This window comes from Oncorhynchus mykiss, chromosome 20, assembly GCF_013265735.2.
Source record: "Oncorhynchus mykiss isolate Arlee chromosome 20, USDA_OmykA_1.1, whole genome shotgun sequence".
Taxonomy (NCBI): domain Eukaryota; kingdom Metazoa; phylum Chordata; class Actinopteri; order Salmoniformes; family Salmonidae; genus Oncorhynchus; species Oncorhynchus mykiss.
This window is the reverse complement of record NC_048584.1, coordinates 30040339-30058052: the sequence shown is the minus strand read 5'-3', so window position 1 is coordinate 30058052 and position 17714 is coordinate 30040339. Positions and strand designations below refer to the sequence as shown.

Below are 17714 nucleotides of genomic sequence, written 5' to 3'. Positions count from 1 at the left end.
TTGACATCATGGGGAAATCAACAGAACTCACTCAGCCAAGACATCAGAAAACAAATTGTAAACCTCCACAAGTCTGGTTCATCCTTGGGAGCAATTTCCAAATGCCTGAAGGTACCACGTTCATCTGTACAAACAATAGTACGCAAGTATAAACACCATGGGACCACGCAGCCGTCATACCGCTCAGGAAGGAGATGCGTTCTGTCTCCTAGAGAAGAACAGACTTTTTTATTTGTACTTTTCACACTAAAGTATCTATATCCACAGTAAACCGAGTCCTATATCGACATAACCTGAAAGGCCGCTCAGCAAGGAAGAAGCCACTGCTCCAAAACCGCCATAAAACAGCCAGACTACGGTTTGCAACTGCACATGGGGACAAAGACTGTATTTTTTGGAGAAATATCCTCCGGTCTGATGAAACAAAAATATAACTGTTTTTTGGAGGAAAAAGGGGGAAGTTTGCAAACCGAAGAACGCCACCCCAACCATGAAGCACGGGGGTGGCAGCATCATGTTGTGGGGGTGCTTTTCTGCAGGAGGGACTGGTGCACTTCAAACTAGATGGCATCATGTGGATGGAAAATTATGTGGATATATTGAAGCAACATCTCAAGACATCAGTCAGGAAGTTAAAGCTTGGTCCAAATGGGTCTTCCAAATGGACAATGACCCCAAGCATACTTCCAAATTTGGGAAGGTGATTAAAGTAATAAAGCTTAAATAAATCACTAACATTATTCTGACATTTCACATTCTTAAAATAAAAGTGGTGATCCTAAGACAGGGAATTTTTTACTAGGATTAAATGTCAGGAATTGTGAAAAACTGAGTTTAAATGTATTTGGCTGTGTATGTAAACTTCCGACTTCACTAACTACAGTTTAACACATACTTGAAGACTCGTAGGGAAATGGTGCTCCTCTCAAACTCCTTGGCCTTCCTGTGGCCTGATTGTATAACATCCTCAGGCAGGTTGGCGAGGCGAGCAGCGTTGAAACCGTAGCTTTTAGGACAAGCTCCCGCGATAAACTTGTAGAGGAAGGTGATCGTCTCCTGACTAGGGTCCTCATCTCCCTCATTCTCCACCATACAGGCCTGAGGGGGGACAGAGTGATAGGTTAATTGCTTTAACTTAGAGGAAGGTGATGGTCTCCTGGCTAGGGTCCTCATTTCTTTCTTTCTCCACAATACAAGCCTGATAGGTGAAGACTGACTGGTTGATTAAAGGCCCAGTGCAGTCAATTAAGTTTGCTGTTTGCTTAATAGACTATTAGCAAAGAGTTCCAAACTGCTCTGCTAATAACAGCTAGTTCTCAGTTTCTCCTCCCCGACAGTCCTAGGAAAATTGTTGCTTGAGAATAAGTTTAGCTAAAAAGCAATTTTTGCCCATTTTAAAAATGGAAATCTATTACAGTAGTTAGGTTTTTATCCAATTTGGCGACAGATTTTCACTCAAATATTTTTTTAAAACGAACCATTAAACTATATTCAAATGTTCCTTCCAGAGATGTGTTTCCATAAAATGTACTTGTTGCATTTAAAAGGATGTGTGAGATGACGTAAGGCACATAAAAATAGACTGCGGTTAAATTCATGAGTACCAAATAAAAAAAAATACAAGTCAAATAGGTTTCCATCGCATTTTTCTTGCGTTATATAGCCAGTGTGCCCACTCTGATACTGGCAGGTTCGTTCTAGTCTAGCCAATGAATAACGCTATATACGTGCAGTTGGCTAGAACACACGTACAGCCTTCATGAATTTGTTATGGACAAACGAGCAATCATTTTTTTTATTTGTCAAACGACAGCCAAGCATCGATCATCATGTGAATAGAATAAGATCCTCCTTATTGGAAAGGAGCATCAAGCTCCTCACCTTGCACTTTCACCAGCCTATGAAGTTCATCATAACTGATTTAATCTGTAGCCTAAAAAACTGCAAGCTCTCCTGACAAGTCATAGTAGGAGGAACACAAGATGATATGATGGTTATCAATATTTGCGAAGAAAAGGATTTTCTAGCATAATTAATTTTACCGACACAAAAAGATCCCACATTGTCTAGCGAATGTGTTTTGTGGACATTTGGAAAGTTTCCATCAGTCCTGCCATTTGTTATCCGACATGTACTTTATTCGCATAAAAAGGGTTGGCTGGAAACCTGGTTAGAGAAGTACGTAATTGTTACCCAGAATTATTTGATATGGCTATAAAACAGTCTACAATTTGTGATTGATTGACAGAGCTGAAAATAACGTGTCCAGCCGTATAAAATCCAAAGGCACAATATTTGTCATTGAATTGTTATGTCCGTGTACTGTATTGATTATCATTGAGCTTGCTTGTGTGTGTGCCGTCTCCTCACCATGTGTCCGAGCCGTACAGCAGGGTTGTTGGTGTAGTCTTCTACTAAGGAGTGGTAATGTGTGGAGAAGAGGGTCCGACAGCAGATCCTTTTCGCCAGCTCGTTCACCACAGCACTGGCTATCGCTGTGCCGTCATATGTGGCTGTGCCCCTTCCTGTAACACAACGGATCAGTTTCTCTCTCACTTAAACTTTATGGGCCGATTTCCCAGACACAGATGAAGTATTTGACTTAAAAACATGTTCAAAAGAGAATCTCCATTGATCATGCTTTTAAGTTCCAAACTAGTTCTGGGTCTGAAACTGGCCAAAGAACTATGCCTCAGAAGTGGAGGATGAACCCTAAAGCTACATCTTCTTGTAGTACCAACACCATGTTGAATTCAACACAAAGATTTAAGACAGACAAACAGATAAGAGATGTGTTGTTTACCCAGTTCATCCAGCAGCACCAGGGAGTGCTTGGTCCCATGGTGGAGGATACTTGCAGTCTCACTGAGCTCTACAAAGAAGGTGCTCTCCCCTGGAACACACAGGCCAGGGTTACATTCACTTAGTTCAGGAGGACATCTTAAGGAACTCCTGGGACTCGGGGAAAACACTTATGTATCCCAATTCTCAACCCTTATGCCCCAAGTGTGTACTTGGTCACGTCACACTTAATAGGAAAGGTGGAATAAATATGGTCAAAACTCCCAGTTGCCCATGCTTACACCAATCAAATACTTTTAAAATGCACAGGGAGCAGTGCACAAGTCCACACTTCAGAAGAATTGGAACACACCCATTCACTTGCTGGGGAGTGGGGTACGAGTCCTTACCAGCCATGATACGGTCCGATGCTCCCAACCGGGTAAAGACTCTGTCCACAGGGGTAAAGGACAGGCTCTCAGCAGGAACATAGCAACCCAACTGGGCCAAGACCACCACCAGACCACACTGCGGGAGGAGTGACCAAGCACAGGAAATAATTACACATCAGGACCAAGGAAATCCAGAATCATATTAGTCCAGACTGTGCCAGGAACACAGAACCACCACAGATGGAAATCTAACAACTTCAAGCCAACAACTACAGGAGAAGCAAAAGTACACACATGACCTAGGTGAGGTTCAAGATCAACTGCCATTCCCGTTAAATGTTTGTCTTTAATGTGTGATCTTGCAGCACAACCACTTTCTCTCTGGGAAAAACAAAGTTGAAAGAAAAACCCATACCTGTCTCATAAGAGTCGACTTTCCTCCCATGTTAGGCCCAGTGACCAGCACGCAGGGTGCATGTCCTTTATCCTCCTGGCCCTCCTCCTCGCCGCCAGGGCACCCAATAGCAATGTCATTAGGGATGAAGTCATCACCGAAGAAGGTTTTGGTGACACAGGGGTGGCGGGAGCCCCTCAAGTCCAGGAAGGCTGCTGATTGGCTGATGTCACCAGGAAGTAGTACTTGAGGCCGTGCCATTGGTCCTCCATCACCCCCCTGGCTGTACCGTGTCAGACTCAGTAACACATCTACACAGGTAAAAGCAGACCCTAACTTAGTATTTAAACATGCATTTTGTTTTTGGATATATGTAGATGTGTTGTTTGTGTATAAATGCATGTCTGAAGTTAGTTACGTCCTACAAAATAGTATTTAAAAAACACATGACGATAACAAAATATAGACCAAATGTCAAATGCATTTAATATTGTGATTGGGGTTGCACATTTTGGGGAATATTCAGAGATGGAAACTTTCCGTGGGAATTAACGGGAATATATGGGAATCAACAGAAATATGCAAATTAATACCATTTCAAATCAAATCAAATGTTATTTGTCACATACACATGGTTAGCAGATGTTAATGCGAGTGTAGCGAAATGCTTGTGCTTCTAGTTCCGACAATGCAGTAATAACCAACGAGTAATCTAGCTAACAATTCCAAAACTACTACCTTATACACACACAAGTGTAAAGGGATAAAGAATATGTACATAAAGATATGAACGAGTGATGGTACAGAGCGGCATAGGCAAGATGCAGTAGATGGTATCGAGTACAGTATATACATATGAGAAGAGTAATGTAGGGTATGTAAACAAAGTGGCATAGTTTAAAGTGGCTAGTGATACATGTATTACATAAGGATGCAGTAGATGATAGAGTACAGTATATACATATACATATGAGATAAATAATGTAGGGTATGTAAACATATTAAGTAGCATTGTTTAAAGTGGCTAGTGATATATTTTACATCAATTCCCAACCATTCCCATTATTAAAGTGGCTGGAGTTGAGTCAGTGTGTTGGCAGCAGCCACTCAGTGTTAGTGGTGGCTGTTTAACAGTCTGATGGCCTTGAGATAGAAGCTGTTTTTCAGTCTCTCGGTCCCAGCTTTGATGCACCTGTACTGACCTCGCCTTCTGGATGATAGCGGGGTGAACAGGCAGTGGCTCGGGTGGTTGTTGTCCTTGATGATCTTTATGGCCTTCCTGTGACATCGGGTGGTGTAGGTGTCCTGGAGGGCAGGTAGTTTGCCCCCGGTGATGCGTTGTGCAGACCTCACTACCCTCTGGAGAGCCTTACGGTTGTGGGCGGAGCAGTTGCCGTACCAGGCGGTGATACAGCCCGACAGGATGCTCTCGATTGTGCATCTGTAGAAGTTTGTGAGTGCTTTTGGTGACAAGCCAAATTTCTTCAGCCTCCTGAGGTTGAAGAGGCGCTGCTGCGCCTTCTTCACGATGCTGTCTGTGTGGGTGGACCAATTCAGTTTGTCTGTGATGTGTACGCCAAGGAACTTAAAACTTACTACCCTCTCCACTACTGTCCCATCGATGTGGATAGGGGCGTGCTCCCTCTGCTGTTTCCTGAAGTCCACAATCATCTCCTTAGTTTTGTTGACGTTGAGTGAGGTTATTTTCCTGGACACCACACTCCGAGGGCCCTCACCTCCTCCCTGTAGGCCGTCTCGTCGTTGTTGGTAATCAAGCCTACCACTGTTGTGTCGTCCGCAAACTTGATGATTGAGTTGGAGGCGTGCGTGGCCACGCAGTCATAGGTGAACAGGGAGTACAGGAGAGGGCTCAGAACGCACCCTTGTGGGACCCCAGTGTTGAAGATCAGCGGGGTGGAAATGTTGTTACCTACCCTCACCACCTGGGGGCGGCCCGTCAGGAAGTCCAGTACCCAGTTGCACAGGGCGGGGTCGAGACCCAGGGTCTCGAGCTTGATGACGAGTTTGGAGGGTACTATGGTGTTAAATGCTGAGCTGTAGTCGATGAACAGCATTCTCACATAGGTATTCCTCTTGTCCAGATGGGTTAGGGCAGTGTGCAGTGTGGTTGAGATTGCATCGTCTGTGGACCTATTTGGGCGGTAAGCAAATTGTCTCTCAAAGCACTTCATGATGACGGAAGTGAGTGCTACGGGGCGGAGGTCATTTAGCTCAGTTACCTTAGCTTTCTTGGGAACAGGAACAATGGTGGCCCTCTTGAAGCATGTGGGAACAGCAGACTGGGATAAGGATTGATTGAATATGTCCGTAAACACACCAGCAAGTTATTTAGTCTGCCTGGGAGCAAGGCATCCTGGTCCGTGACTGGGCTGGTTTTCTTTTTGTAATCCGTGATTGACTGTAGACCCTGCCACATACCTCGTGTCTGAGCCGTTGAATTGAGATTCTACTTTGTCACTATACTGACGCTTAGCTTGTTTGATTGCCTTGCGGAGGGAATAGTTACACTGTTTGTATTCGGTCATGTTTCCGGTCACCTTGCCCTGATTAAAAAGCAGTGGTTCGCGCTTTCAGTTTCACGCGAATGCTGCCATCAATCCACGGTTTGGGAATGTTTTAATCGTTGCTATGGGAACGACATCTTCAACGCACGTTCTAATGAACTCGCTCACCGAATCAGCGTATTCGTCAATGTTGTTGTTTGACACAATACAAAACATATCCCAGTCCACGTGATGGAAGCAGTCTTGGAGCGTGGAATCAGATTGGTCGGACCAGCGTTGAACAGAACTCAGCGTGGGAGCTTCTTGTTTTAGCTTCTGTCTGTAGGCAGGGAGCAACAAAATGTTTTTTTTGTGTTGGATATATTTACCATAACAAACCTTTTACCTTATCATAAGTAGACAATTGCAAATTATTAAATCCTTCCAATAGAAAAAAAAAAGACTATTTAGTTACAAATTGAACTTTAATTAAATGAGTTGACTCTTCACATGGGATGATTTCACTAAACAACAAATATTGAATGATTCATCGCATCTCCCAAAAACGTTTTCAATATCTGTAAAATGATAGTCTAGAAACTCAAGCTTTGTTTGTCTTCCTCTCAGGCTTCCATGTCTTCTCCCTGGACCTCCTCAATGTCCACCTCTTGAACATCAGACTGAGGCCTTATTTTCACTGTCACTTCCCACCCTTGTTGAGGATGGCTCGTTCTCAGGCTCAAAAAGCCTCAAATTTGCCCAGATGGCCACCAATTTTTAAACCCTTGTATTGGTCAGCCTGTTGCGTGCTTTGGTGTGTGTTCCCAAACAAGGACCAGTTACACTGAGGTGACTGATGTTGGTGGGATTTGGAGGATGATGGAGGCAACAGGGGAAAGAGCCTCCGATCCACAAAGTCCCTTCCACCAGGTGGCTGATGAGATAGGTTTGCAGGACTGCCATATTGCATCTCCATCCCAAAGCGCTTGCTTGGATGTGTACTTCGCCAGACTGCCAAGAACCTTGCCCTCATCCAAGCCAAGGTGGCGAGACACAGTAGTGATGACACCGTAGGCCTTGATGATCTCTGCACCAGACAGGAGGAGCTTGCCAGCATACTTGGGGTCCAACATGTATGCTGCGGCGTGTTTGGGCTTCAGGCAGTGTGCAAGATCTTGAGAATCTGCTGTACACGTGATGGAAGAAAGCACTGTGTATGCAGAGGGTTGCAATTCCATTGAATTGGGGGTAGTTTAACCATAATATGCCACAAGACCTGGAATTGCCTTGTGTATCCCACAAAAAAGGTTAACTGTTATAAGATAACTTTTTTGATGAATTTAAGCAAAATTCCCAGGCTTAACTTCCCATGGAAAAATTCTGGAAATTTTCCTGGAAAGTTTCCAACCCTAATTGTGATAGCCTCTTATTGACCACATTGGCTTCAAGGCAACCATCTAAGCCCAATAAATCCCCATCCACATCATCCTCTCCTTTAGACCAACACTGGCAGAGTGTTCTGTCCTCATTAGGTTCATCAATATTTTATAGGGTTGTTTTTAGCAGCGTAGCTCTCTATACACACACTGGAGGTGTCCCAAATGGCACCCTATTCCCTATATAGTGCACTACTTTTGACCCAATATACCAAGATAGCGGAGCAGTAAGACATGTTAGTTTTCATCCCATGTAAATATTGTCTTTTGTATACATTTCAATCTCTTTTCCATTTTCAAATTAAACATACCTTCCTGCAACCTGCCTCACCCAATGTGGTACGGATCTGCTATTTTTTTGACCTTATAACTGGAACCTCCATCAGAGGCTAGCCAGCTAATTAGCTACTAGCTTTTTAGTCATTGTTAACCACTGCTAGCGGTCTTTACCTTTAGGTCGGACTCCAGACGCTTTAGCCCGGATAATTACCTGCCAGTCTGCACAGCACGATGATATCAGCCCTGAGCATATCGGACTGCTTTTTTCCCTTCACTACATCACCGGATTCGTGCCGCAAGCTCTAGACCATTCCACCGGATCTTTGCAGCTAGCTAGTTGCTACCGAGTGGCTATTGTGGCTAACGTCCTTGTCCAGAAGCATGCACCAGCTAGCCTCGAGCTAGGCCCATTTCCCGGCTAGCAAGCAAAGTACACCAACTACAATACCGCTCTTGCCAATTGGACTGGACCCTTTGTCAACACGGAGAGCCGCCGATCCATCACAACTGGTCTGCGGACGTAACTTCGGCCGATGTGCTCTCAACCGGCCTCTGCATTGTGGATGTTGGTGTTGATCCATCTGCTAGCCTCGGCCTGCTAGCTTCCTGAACGCTGCGTCTCCAGCTCGCCTTGCATAGTAATCGACGGCTCCGTTTCATCTTTACTGCTCATTGACCCTATGATCTCTCGGCTACAGAGCTGATGCCTGCTGGACTGTTCATTAACACTTAATTTTGTTTATCTGTCGGCCCCAGCCTCGAACTCAGGCCCTGTGTGTCGCTAACCGACCCTCTCTGCCCATTCATCACCATTTACCCGTTGTTGTCCTAGCTGTTTACCCATTGCTGTCTCAGCTCTCCCAAGCAACACCTGTGATTGCTTTATGCCTTTCTCTAAATGTCAATATGCCTTGTATACTGTTGTTTAGGGCAGCTCTCAGTTTTATTTTACTGCGGAGCCCCTAGTCCTGCTCAACATGCCTCCGAAAGCCCCCCTTGTCCCACCCACCATACATGCGGAGACCGCACCTAGCTTAACTGGCGCCTCCAGAGATAAAACCTCTCATCGTCACTCAACACCTAGGTTTACCCCCACTGTACTCGCACCCTACCATACCCTTGTCTGTACACTATGCCCTGAATCTTTCCTACCACGCCCAGAAATCTGCTCCTTTAATTCTCTGTTCCCAAAGCACTAGACGGACAGGTCTTATAGCCTTTAGCCGTACCCTCATCCTACTCTGTTCCTCTGGTGATGAAGAGGTTAACCCAGGCCCTGTGCCTTTCTAAATCGACCTGGCCCGGGTATCCTGGGAGGATATTGACCTACAGACCAATATCTATCCTGCCCTGTCTTTCTAAAGCAAAGTGAACAAACAGATCACCGACCATTTCAAATCCCACCGTACCTTCTCCGCTATGAAATCTGGTTTCCGAGCTGGTCACAGGTGCACCTCAGCCACGCTCAAGGTCCTAAACGATATCATAACCGCCATCGATAAAAGACTACTGTGCAGCTCTCTTCATCAACCTGGCCAAGGCTTTCGACTCTGTCAATCACCGTATTCTTATCAGCAGACTCGATAGCCCTCGTTTCTCAAATGACTGCCTCGCCTGGTTCACTAACTACTTCTCAGACAGAGTTAAGTGTGTCAAATCGGAGGGCCTGTTGTCCGGACCTCTGGCAGTCTCTGGGGGTGCCACAGGGTTCAATTCTCGGGCCGACTCTTTTCTCTGTATACATCAATGATGTCGCCTGTGCTGCGGGTGATTCTTTGATCCACCTCTCCGCAGACGACACCATTTTGTATACATCTGGGCCTTCTTTGGACAATGTTAACTTTTTATGGATCAAATCCCGTTAGCGGAATCGATTTGACAACATCCGGTGAAATGGCAGAACGCCAAATTCAAATTAAATTAGAAATATTTAACTTTCATACAATCACATGTGCAATACACCAAAATAAAGCTCAACTTCTTGTTAATCCAGCCACTGTGTCAGATTTCAAACAGGCTTTACGGCGAAAGCAAACCATGCTATTATCTGAGGACAGCACCCCATCAAACAAACACATGACAATTATATTTGAACCCGCCAGGCACGACACAACTCAGAAAAAAACTATATAATTCATGCCTTACCATTGAAGATCTTCTGTTGGCACTCCAATATGTCCCATAAAGATCACAAATGGTCCTTTTGTTCGATTAATTCCATCCTTATATCCCCAAATGTTCATTTATTTGGCGCTGTTTGATTCAGAAAAACACTGGTTCCAACTCACCCAACATGACTACAAAGTATCTAATAAATTACCTGTAATCTTGGTCCAAACATTTCAAACAACTTTCCTAATCCAACTTTAGGCATTTTAAAACAAATAATCGTTCAAATTTAAGACGGAATAAAATTTGTTCAAAAGTGGATAAAATGAGTGGAGCGAGCTCCAGGTCACGCGCCCCAAACAAAACAGTCCATTTGACTATACACCCAGAAAGGAAAGGGACACTTCTTCATTACTCAAAGGAGAAACATCAACTAATTTCTAAAGACTGTTGACATCTAGTGGAAGCCATAGGAACGGCAAGCATATTTCTATTAAAACAGGCTTGCCATAGAAAACTAATGGAAAACAGATTGACCCCCCCTCAAAAATGTCCCTTTTATGGATTGTGCTCTGGGTTTCGCCTGCCAAATCAGTTCTGTTATACACAGACATTATTCAAACAGCTTTCTTTGGTCTTGGCCATAGGAGTTTGCAGTGTGACTGTTTGAGGTTGTGGACAGGTTTCTTTTATACTGATAACAAGTTCAAACAGGTGCCATTAATACAGGTAACGAGTGGAGGACAGAGGAGCCTCTTATTAAAGAAGAAGTTACAGGTCTGTGAGAGACAGAAATCTTGCTTGTTCGTAGGTGACCAAATACTTATTTTCCACCATAATTTGCAAATAAATTCATTAAAAATCCTACAATGTGATTTTCTGGATTTTTTCCCCTCATTTTGTCTGTTAGTTGAAGTGTACCTATGATGAAAATTACAGGCCTCTCTCATATTTTTAAGTGGGAGAACTTGCACAATCGGTGGCTGACTAAATACTTTTTTGCCCCACTGAATATATCACTGGTCATCCCTAAAGCCAACACCTCCTTTGGCCAACTTTCCTTCCAGTTCTCTGCTGCCAATGACTGGAACGAATTGCATAAATCACTTAAGTTGGAGACATATCTCCCTCACTAACTTTAAGCGTCAGCTGTCAGAGCAGCTTACCAATCGCTGCAGCCTTACACAGCCCAGCTGTAAATAACCCATCCAACCAACTACTGAAATCATCCCCATATGTTTTTCTGCTCTTATGCACACCAGTATTTCAAGTTGCACATATCACTCCAGTGTCAATTGCTAAATTGTAATTACTTCCCAACTATTGGCCTATTTATTACCTTACCTCCTTACTTCATTTGCACACACTGTATACAGATTGGTCTGTTGTGTTATTGACTATATGCTTGTTTATCCCATGTGTAACTCGTTTTTTGTCGCACTGCTTTGCATTCTTGGCCAGGTCGCAGTTGTAAATGAGAACTTGTCTACCTGGTTAAATAAAGGTGAAGAAAAATAAATAAATATATATTTTTAAAAAACAGTCATGGTCAAAAGTAGTGCACTATAACAGGTAATAGGATGCCATTTGGGAAACATTCCATGCTTAGCAGAGTAATGACCCAGACAAGGCTGTTAGTGAAACACATTATGTTGCTGCAGTAGAGCGCAATCATTAACAATGCAATCATCTCCTTTCCCCTTCTGTTTTCATTAGAGCAGAACTGAGTATGGCTAATGTGGCGTGGTAAAAGTGTAGGCATGCCAAGTGAGCAGGGGTTGGAACCTAAATCCTTTTCCAATCGTTTCGTTCTGAATAGAACCACTATTTATCTTGTTCCATTCTACTGTTCCAACCAGAAAAATAGAGTTCTGAACTGGTACGAACCCCCCAAACTGTACAGGTTTATATTGTTCCTTTAAGTTCCTTATTTAACCTGTGCAATCAGAGCTAAATGTATAAAAAAAATAAAAATTCTAGCTTGAAATTTACTTATTCATGTTACCATACTAGAACATATTGATTACTTTACATGTGTAAGAAATGTATTGGGGTCAATAGAGGGTGGATATGAACTAGGTGTATGGAAAGTTACTGAGTGAGGAAGGGGGAGTACAGAAAGTTTACATTCTGTTAAAACATGGTATTGTTAAATCTCAAGGCTCTTAAAGAGGCAAAGGGCAACAGTCTGGTTTCAGTCACTGATAAGGTAGGACAGGCATGGAGAGTGTAATATTTGTGTTGTGGAGAAATGACCAGGCAGGAGACGGGAGTACAGTTAGTTTTCGTTTAGTCAAAACCCCTCGTGCTCTACAGTTCGCGGCATTCCAGTGCGCATGTGCATTTCCTATTAGGTGTAGTAACGTAACACTGCAGTAATGCACTACTGCTTAGTAACAGCACAGTAACTAATATAAACAGATGTAGATCCCAGATACTACAGAGAGGAGCGAGGAACCCATCCCGAGGTCAGGTCAGATGAACAGTCCTATACCACACATATTTCCACTCCCAGGTTTTAGCAGGAGGCGGGGCCATGAGTATGCCAGTGAAAGGAACCAATTTAAGTTCCTGACTAGCAACAGATGTATTGGCTGTCTAGACGTGCAACAAACTGACTCCGCCTAGGAGGATATGTGCTTGTGTAAACATGTCTTTGCAGCTGTTTCACCCAGTGGGGAATAAACTGGGTTTGAGCTTTTCCTATTTATCTGTTTGAGTTTTTACTATGTTTAGAACCAAACAGTTCATTGAATTACTTCAATCAGTGCGGCTAGAGCAGCTTGCTATGAAGCAGGTAAGCTAGTTGTTTACATGCATGATGGACTGACAAGTGTAGGGAGTGAGATGCCACACATTGAGGGTGTGGAGAGTGAGAGGTTTGGCTTAAAGTGCTGGGTATCTTGTTATGACATGCATTATCTGAATTAGATACACACAATTATACCTAGGAGCTTCTATGGAGAAACTTTGAATGTCCTTTGAACTTCACGCTGGACCACTGGTAGCTAACAAGCTTGTGTGTGCAGAGCTGCACCAGAATTAAAAACACATTCTTTTTTTTGTAGTTAATTAATCTATTGTGAAATGTGATAACTAAAGTATCCTTAACTAGCACTGAAAAAGTTAATTCATTCTTCTGTAAAATCTGTCCCCATCTTCTGAATCATGCTTGTATAGTCAGTAGGCTACAGTCGTCTATGCTTCGCAGGGGGGAGGGGCATGTAGCTTACACACACTAGCAAAGATTTTCAGCGGCAGGCAGACACTGGAATAGGTTTGAGTGAGGGCTTTGCTTAGGTGTTTTGAAAAAAAATGCCAGCAAAATAAAATAAAATTATAAACCAGTTCCCATGCTTTTAAAATAACAGTTCTATTCCAGAACAGTAGAGATCACTTTCGTTCCAATGCAGAAGAAAAATTCCCTTTTCCAGTTTTTGGTTTGGTTCAAACCCCTGCCAAATATGATTATAAAGCCTACTGTTTATAATGGGTGTAAAATATCCGTTTGCAAATGTGTTCAGGCATTGTCGACAAACCAATGTCTGTGGCTCACCAGGTGCATGAACTGTATCTATGGTAACCAGCAGTACCTGGCTGCAACTCAATATTAGGTATAATGCACCTCAATACAGTGAGTAAACTGTAGGTTTATGGAATCGTTGATTCTTTTGAATTCAACTAGACCTACATGATCATGAGAAGATGTTGATCAATGTGCATTTGATTTGACTATTTAAAATACATACAAATGTTACACCAGGCAACAGATGTATACCAACAATTGCCCAGGATACTCAGAAGACTCATTAAGCTAGTTAAATAAACCTAATAAATCAAAGCTTACCTAGCACAGCCATGCACTCCACCCCAGTCTGCCAGTCCCTATAGTTCTTGTCAAAGTTGTAGAAGAGTCTTCTCATGCAGTCCTTCAGAGCTGCGTCTCTCTTCTCCTCAAGACTCTGGAGCTCTGAGAACAGACGCTCTATCTCCCTGGTCCAGTAGCGTTTCCAGCCCTTCTTAGTGGACTTCACCTGATTAAATAGAGTTCAGAAAAGTTTGCTAAACTGTCACTCCACAATATTTTACAAGACACACTGCAGATTAAAAATCACATTGAGGAACACTCAGTATTTCTAATTTGGCAGCCGCTTCAAACACCTGAAAATGGCATTGCTAGCAGCCACTCTGACCTTGTACTCCTCAGGAATGTTCCTCTCCGAGACACTGTCTGGTACTTCCATCTGAAAGCGGTTCCGTCCCGTCCCCCAGTAGGTCAGGTTCCTGCAGCCCAGCCTCTTCTTCTGCCTGGCAACATTCAAGTTGGTTAACTGCATTTAACATATGCATTTGTCCAAGAAAAATATAGCAAACAAGCTCATTTCAGTTCTTCATTGGGCATGCTTTTTAGTCCAGGACTAAGTGTAATGTGACCCTGGGAAGTTGTCCTAAATGTGTTTCTCAAGAGATTAAGGTACCTGTCCAGGTAGTCCTGTAGGTCCCTCTCACAGGCCTTGATGCCACTGAGAGCCTGGTCAAACTCTGGGTCAAAGCCAGTCTTAGGGGTGATGACTCCGGTGGCGCGGGCCTTCTGGTGGTCGAAGGCTGTGTCCCAGCGTTTCAGCTCGGCCGACAGGTCAGGGAAGAGGCCCTCCTGACCGTCATCCTTCAGGTTGACCACCTGATGAGATTACATGAAATTGTAATTTATTAAATCGCCAAGAAGAAAACAGTTTGTTTTTACTATGGTTGTAACCAAGTATGACAAACACAAATACTCAACATTTAAAACAATCACAAGACAACACCAATAAATACAGGACATTTAAAAAGTACAGAATTAATATAGTAAAAAGCACAATTATAGTGACAGGTAGTGCTGTGGTGTGTAGTGTACAAACCTGGCGCAGCAGCCTGGACCGGAAGTCGACCGCAACCGGTCCTAGTATGGTCACAATCTCCTGCATGGTCTTGAAGCCCTCCAGAGCCGAGAGGAAGTCCACAATCTTTTTCTTACTGTAGGTGACCTCTTCATACAGAACAGCCCTGCTGTCTGGGTGGTCCTGACCCTTCGGAGTACCGATGCTGTGGATCTTACTAAGGAGCCTCTCCAGATCAGGGAGCTTCTTGAGCAGGTCTGAGACCTCCGTAGCCTGGGCCTGCACTCCCATCAGGTCCTCCAGGGCATCCAGGCGCTCCCCTATAATCATTATAATACATGGGGTTTATATAGCGCATTTCAATGACCGAGCAAATCAGAAGAAATAAGACAATAGCAGACCAACCAATGAAAACAAGAACAGGGTTCAAAACAATGTATTTTCGTGTTCCCCTCACCTATGGATGTGGGGTTACAGAGCGGGGAACAGAGCCACTGCTTCAGCAACCTTTTACCAAATGGAGTACTACAGGTATCCAGGCGTTCCAACAAGGTCCCCTCTGTACCCCCCGACACATTCTGCAGGATCTCCAGGTTGGCTAGGGTCACCCCATCCAGGACCATACGCTGACGGGTCTGGGAGAAGAAACTGGTCGGCCCGGCTGCCTTCTCCATCTCCACGTCCACTGGGATATATTCCTAGAATTTGGGATAAAATCATAACTTCGTGCACTCCTGGAACCTCTTGCCTAGGCGCCAGGCTATTTCTGCTCTCTTGACAACTCCATATGGAATCGTCCTGCCATGTTTGGTTTGACAGTGACAAAAGAGTAGGCAAAAGCATAAACCGATCTGGGACCGGGCTAAGCCTGAAAGGCTCAAACTAACCAAACTACTTATTTTCCTACAACATTCACTAATTTATGGTTAGCAAATGTTCATAATAACTTAACTTAATTGGTTTAAATTGCTTAATTATTATGGTGGGCTAATTGGTTAACCATTGACATCCCTACCTGGAAGTTGGTCATGGACAGCAGCTCCTGGTCAACCAGACATTTCTTTAAGTAGAACATACAGCCTCCCAGGGCCGACAGAGCCAACTCATACCCCTCCTTAGGGGTCAGACCCAACGAGTCGCTCTCAGACGTCATGGATTTGAGGACAGAGGGGAGAACACTGCTCCCAGACTCCTCATCCTTCCTCACACTCTCTTTAAAGTAGTCTTCTTCAGCTAGGGTCTTCAGGGTCTTCTGTGCATCCCAGAACTGGGAGCCTGTTGAGAGGGAGGAGGGTGTAATGTAGTGAACATTACTGTTATTCCAGTCCATGTTTTCATTATATTGATAACCGATATACAATATTCCATACCATGTTTTACTCACGCACTAGTTGAACGAGAGAGAGCAAGTGAATAACAATGTTGGTAAAGTACAGTTCAGACACCCAACCAATTTTCATAAACAAAGACTGACGTTACAGACTGGAAGTACGGGAGAGGAAGGGGTCACTGTAAAGCTGTAATCAGTATCATTGTAAATAAAGTACTAAAAAGTGGATGAAGTGAAATATTGATGTATACAGACTGACACAATAAAAAAAGTATTGAAAAAGAACTGTGAACCTGCAGTCAGCCCCTCCTGCATAGCAGAGGACAAAGAAGCCTTGAAGATTTTCCGGGTTTCGGCTGAAGGGTTCCCCTTCTCAAAGAGCACCTGTGTAAACAGAAAGAAAAGGGAGCATTTTATATACATTTTCCTTTATGTCTAAAAAAAACTTTTACGACAAGGATGGGGCAGATCAATGTAGTTTTTGTTGTTGTTGGGTGATTGTGATATGCTGTAAGTGTTGTGAAAACTAGAAAGGGTAATTTCCCTAAATAATAATTGTGTGACTTGCTTCAGCTGTCCAAACATGAACCTATTTTTATGGTAGTGACCGAAGTTAACAAGTTTAAATTGTTATTGTTGAACAGTGGAGGATGCTGAGGGGAGGACGGCTCATAATGACTGGAACGGAGCGAATGGAAAGCATGTGTTTGATGTATTGGATATCATTCCACTTATTCACCGACAACTATTACCATGAGCCATTCTACCCAATTAAGGTGCCACCAACCTCCTGTGCTGTAGAAGTAGTGACTGACCTGTGCAGGGGTGTAGTGAGACAACAGGGTGCGGAGCCGGGAGCAGTGTCGGTCGTCCTGGAATTGGCCCACATAGAAGTACCCTACAGATGTGTCCACGAAGCTGACCCCATAGGTCCTGCAGCGCCCTGAACTCTCCTCCTCTGCCTTGAGATGAGAGGTGATACTTTGATGCAAAACACATTACTGCAACCTCCATGTCACACAATATGGAAAACTCAAGGTTAGAGGAATTTGACCCAAACATAATTATTAGATAAACTAACCCTGTAAAAAGGACAGTGTTGGGGAGTGGTAAACACATGTAGTTCAACTAGTAATTTAACTATATTTTGCAGTAGCTTGGTGGTAGTTGAACGCAATGGTGTGTTGGTAGTGGTAAAAGTGGGTAATCTAATCTAGCCCAGAATTTCCCCAAACGACCCGCCCGGCAAAGGAATGGCGCCCTGTGCGAAACATTCCGAGAGAAACTCTGAATTAGAAGTCGACCGATTAAAAATCGGTATGGCCAATTAATTAGGGCCGATTTAAAGGTTTCATAAATCGGTAATATGCATTTTTGGACGCCGATTATGGCCGATTACATTGCATTCCACGAGGAAACTGCGTTGCAAGCTGAGCACCTGTTAGGCGAGTGCAACAAGGAACCAAGGTAAGTTGCTAGCTAGCATTAAACTTATCTTATAAAAAAAACAAATCAATCTTCGCATAATCACTAATGAACTACACATGGTTGATATTACTAGGTTTACTAGCTTGTCCTGCGTTGTATATAATCAATGCGGTGCCTGTTA

General features: G+C 43.6%; 1 protein-coding gene across 1 annotated transcript in view; it reads right to left on the bottom strand.

Moving 5' to 3' along the window:
• msh6 (mutS homolog 6 (E. coli)) overlaps positions 1–17714 on the bottom strand; it is a 34563-nt gene that overhangs the window by 2135 nt on the left and 14714 nt on the right. The window contains exons 7-19 of the mRNA XM_021576400.2: positions 16921–17067; positions 16399–16489; positions 15791–16050; positions 15233–15473; positions 14797–15095; positions 14374–14576; positions 14089–14203; positions 13743–13929; positions 3589–3878; positions 3192–3309; positions 2804–2893; positions 2371–2525; positions 896–1098 (exon numbers count right to left, since the gene is read on the bottom strand). Of these exons, the coding sequence (XP_021432075.2) occupies positions 896–1098; positions 2371–2525; positions 2804–2893; positions 3192–3309; positions 3589–3878; positions 13743–13929; positions 14089–14203; positions 14374–14576; positions 14797–15095; positions 15233–15473; positions 15791–16050; positions 16399–16489; positions 16921–17067 (2399 nt within the window). The remainder of the gene's footprint in view (positions 1–895; positions 1099–2370; positions 2526–2803; positions 2894–3191; positions 3310–3588; positions 3879–13742; positions 13930–14088; positions 14204–14373; positions 14577–14796; positions 15096–15232; positions 15474–15790; positions 16051–16398; positions 16490–16920; positions 17068–17714) is intronic.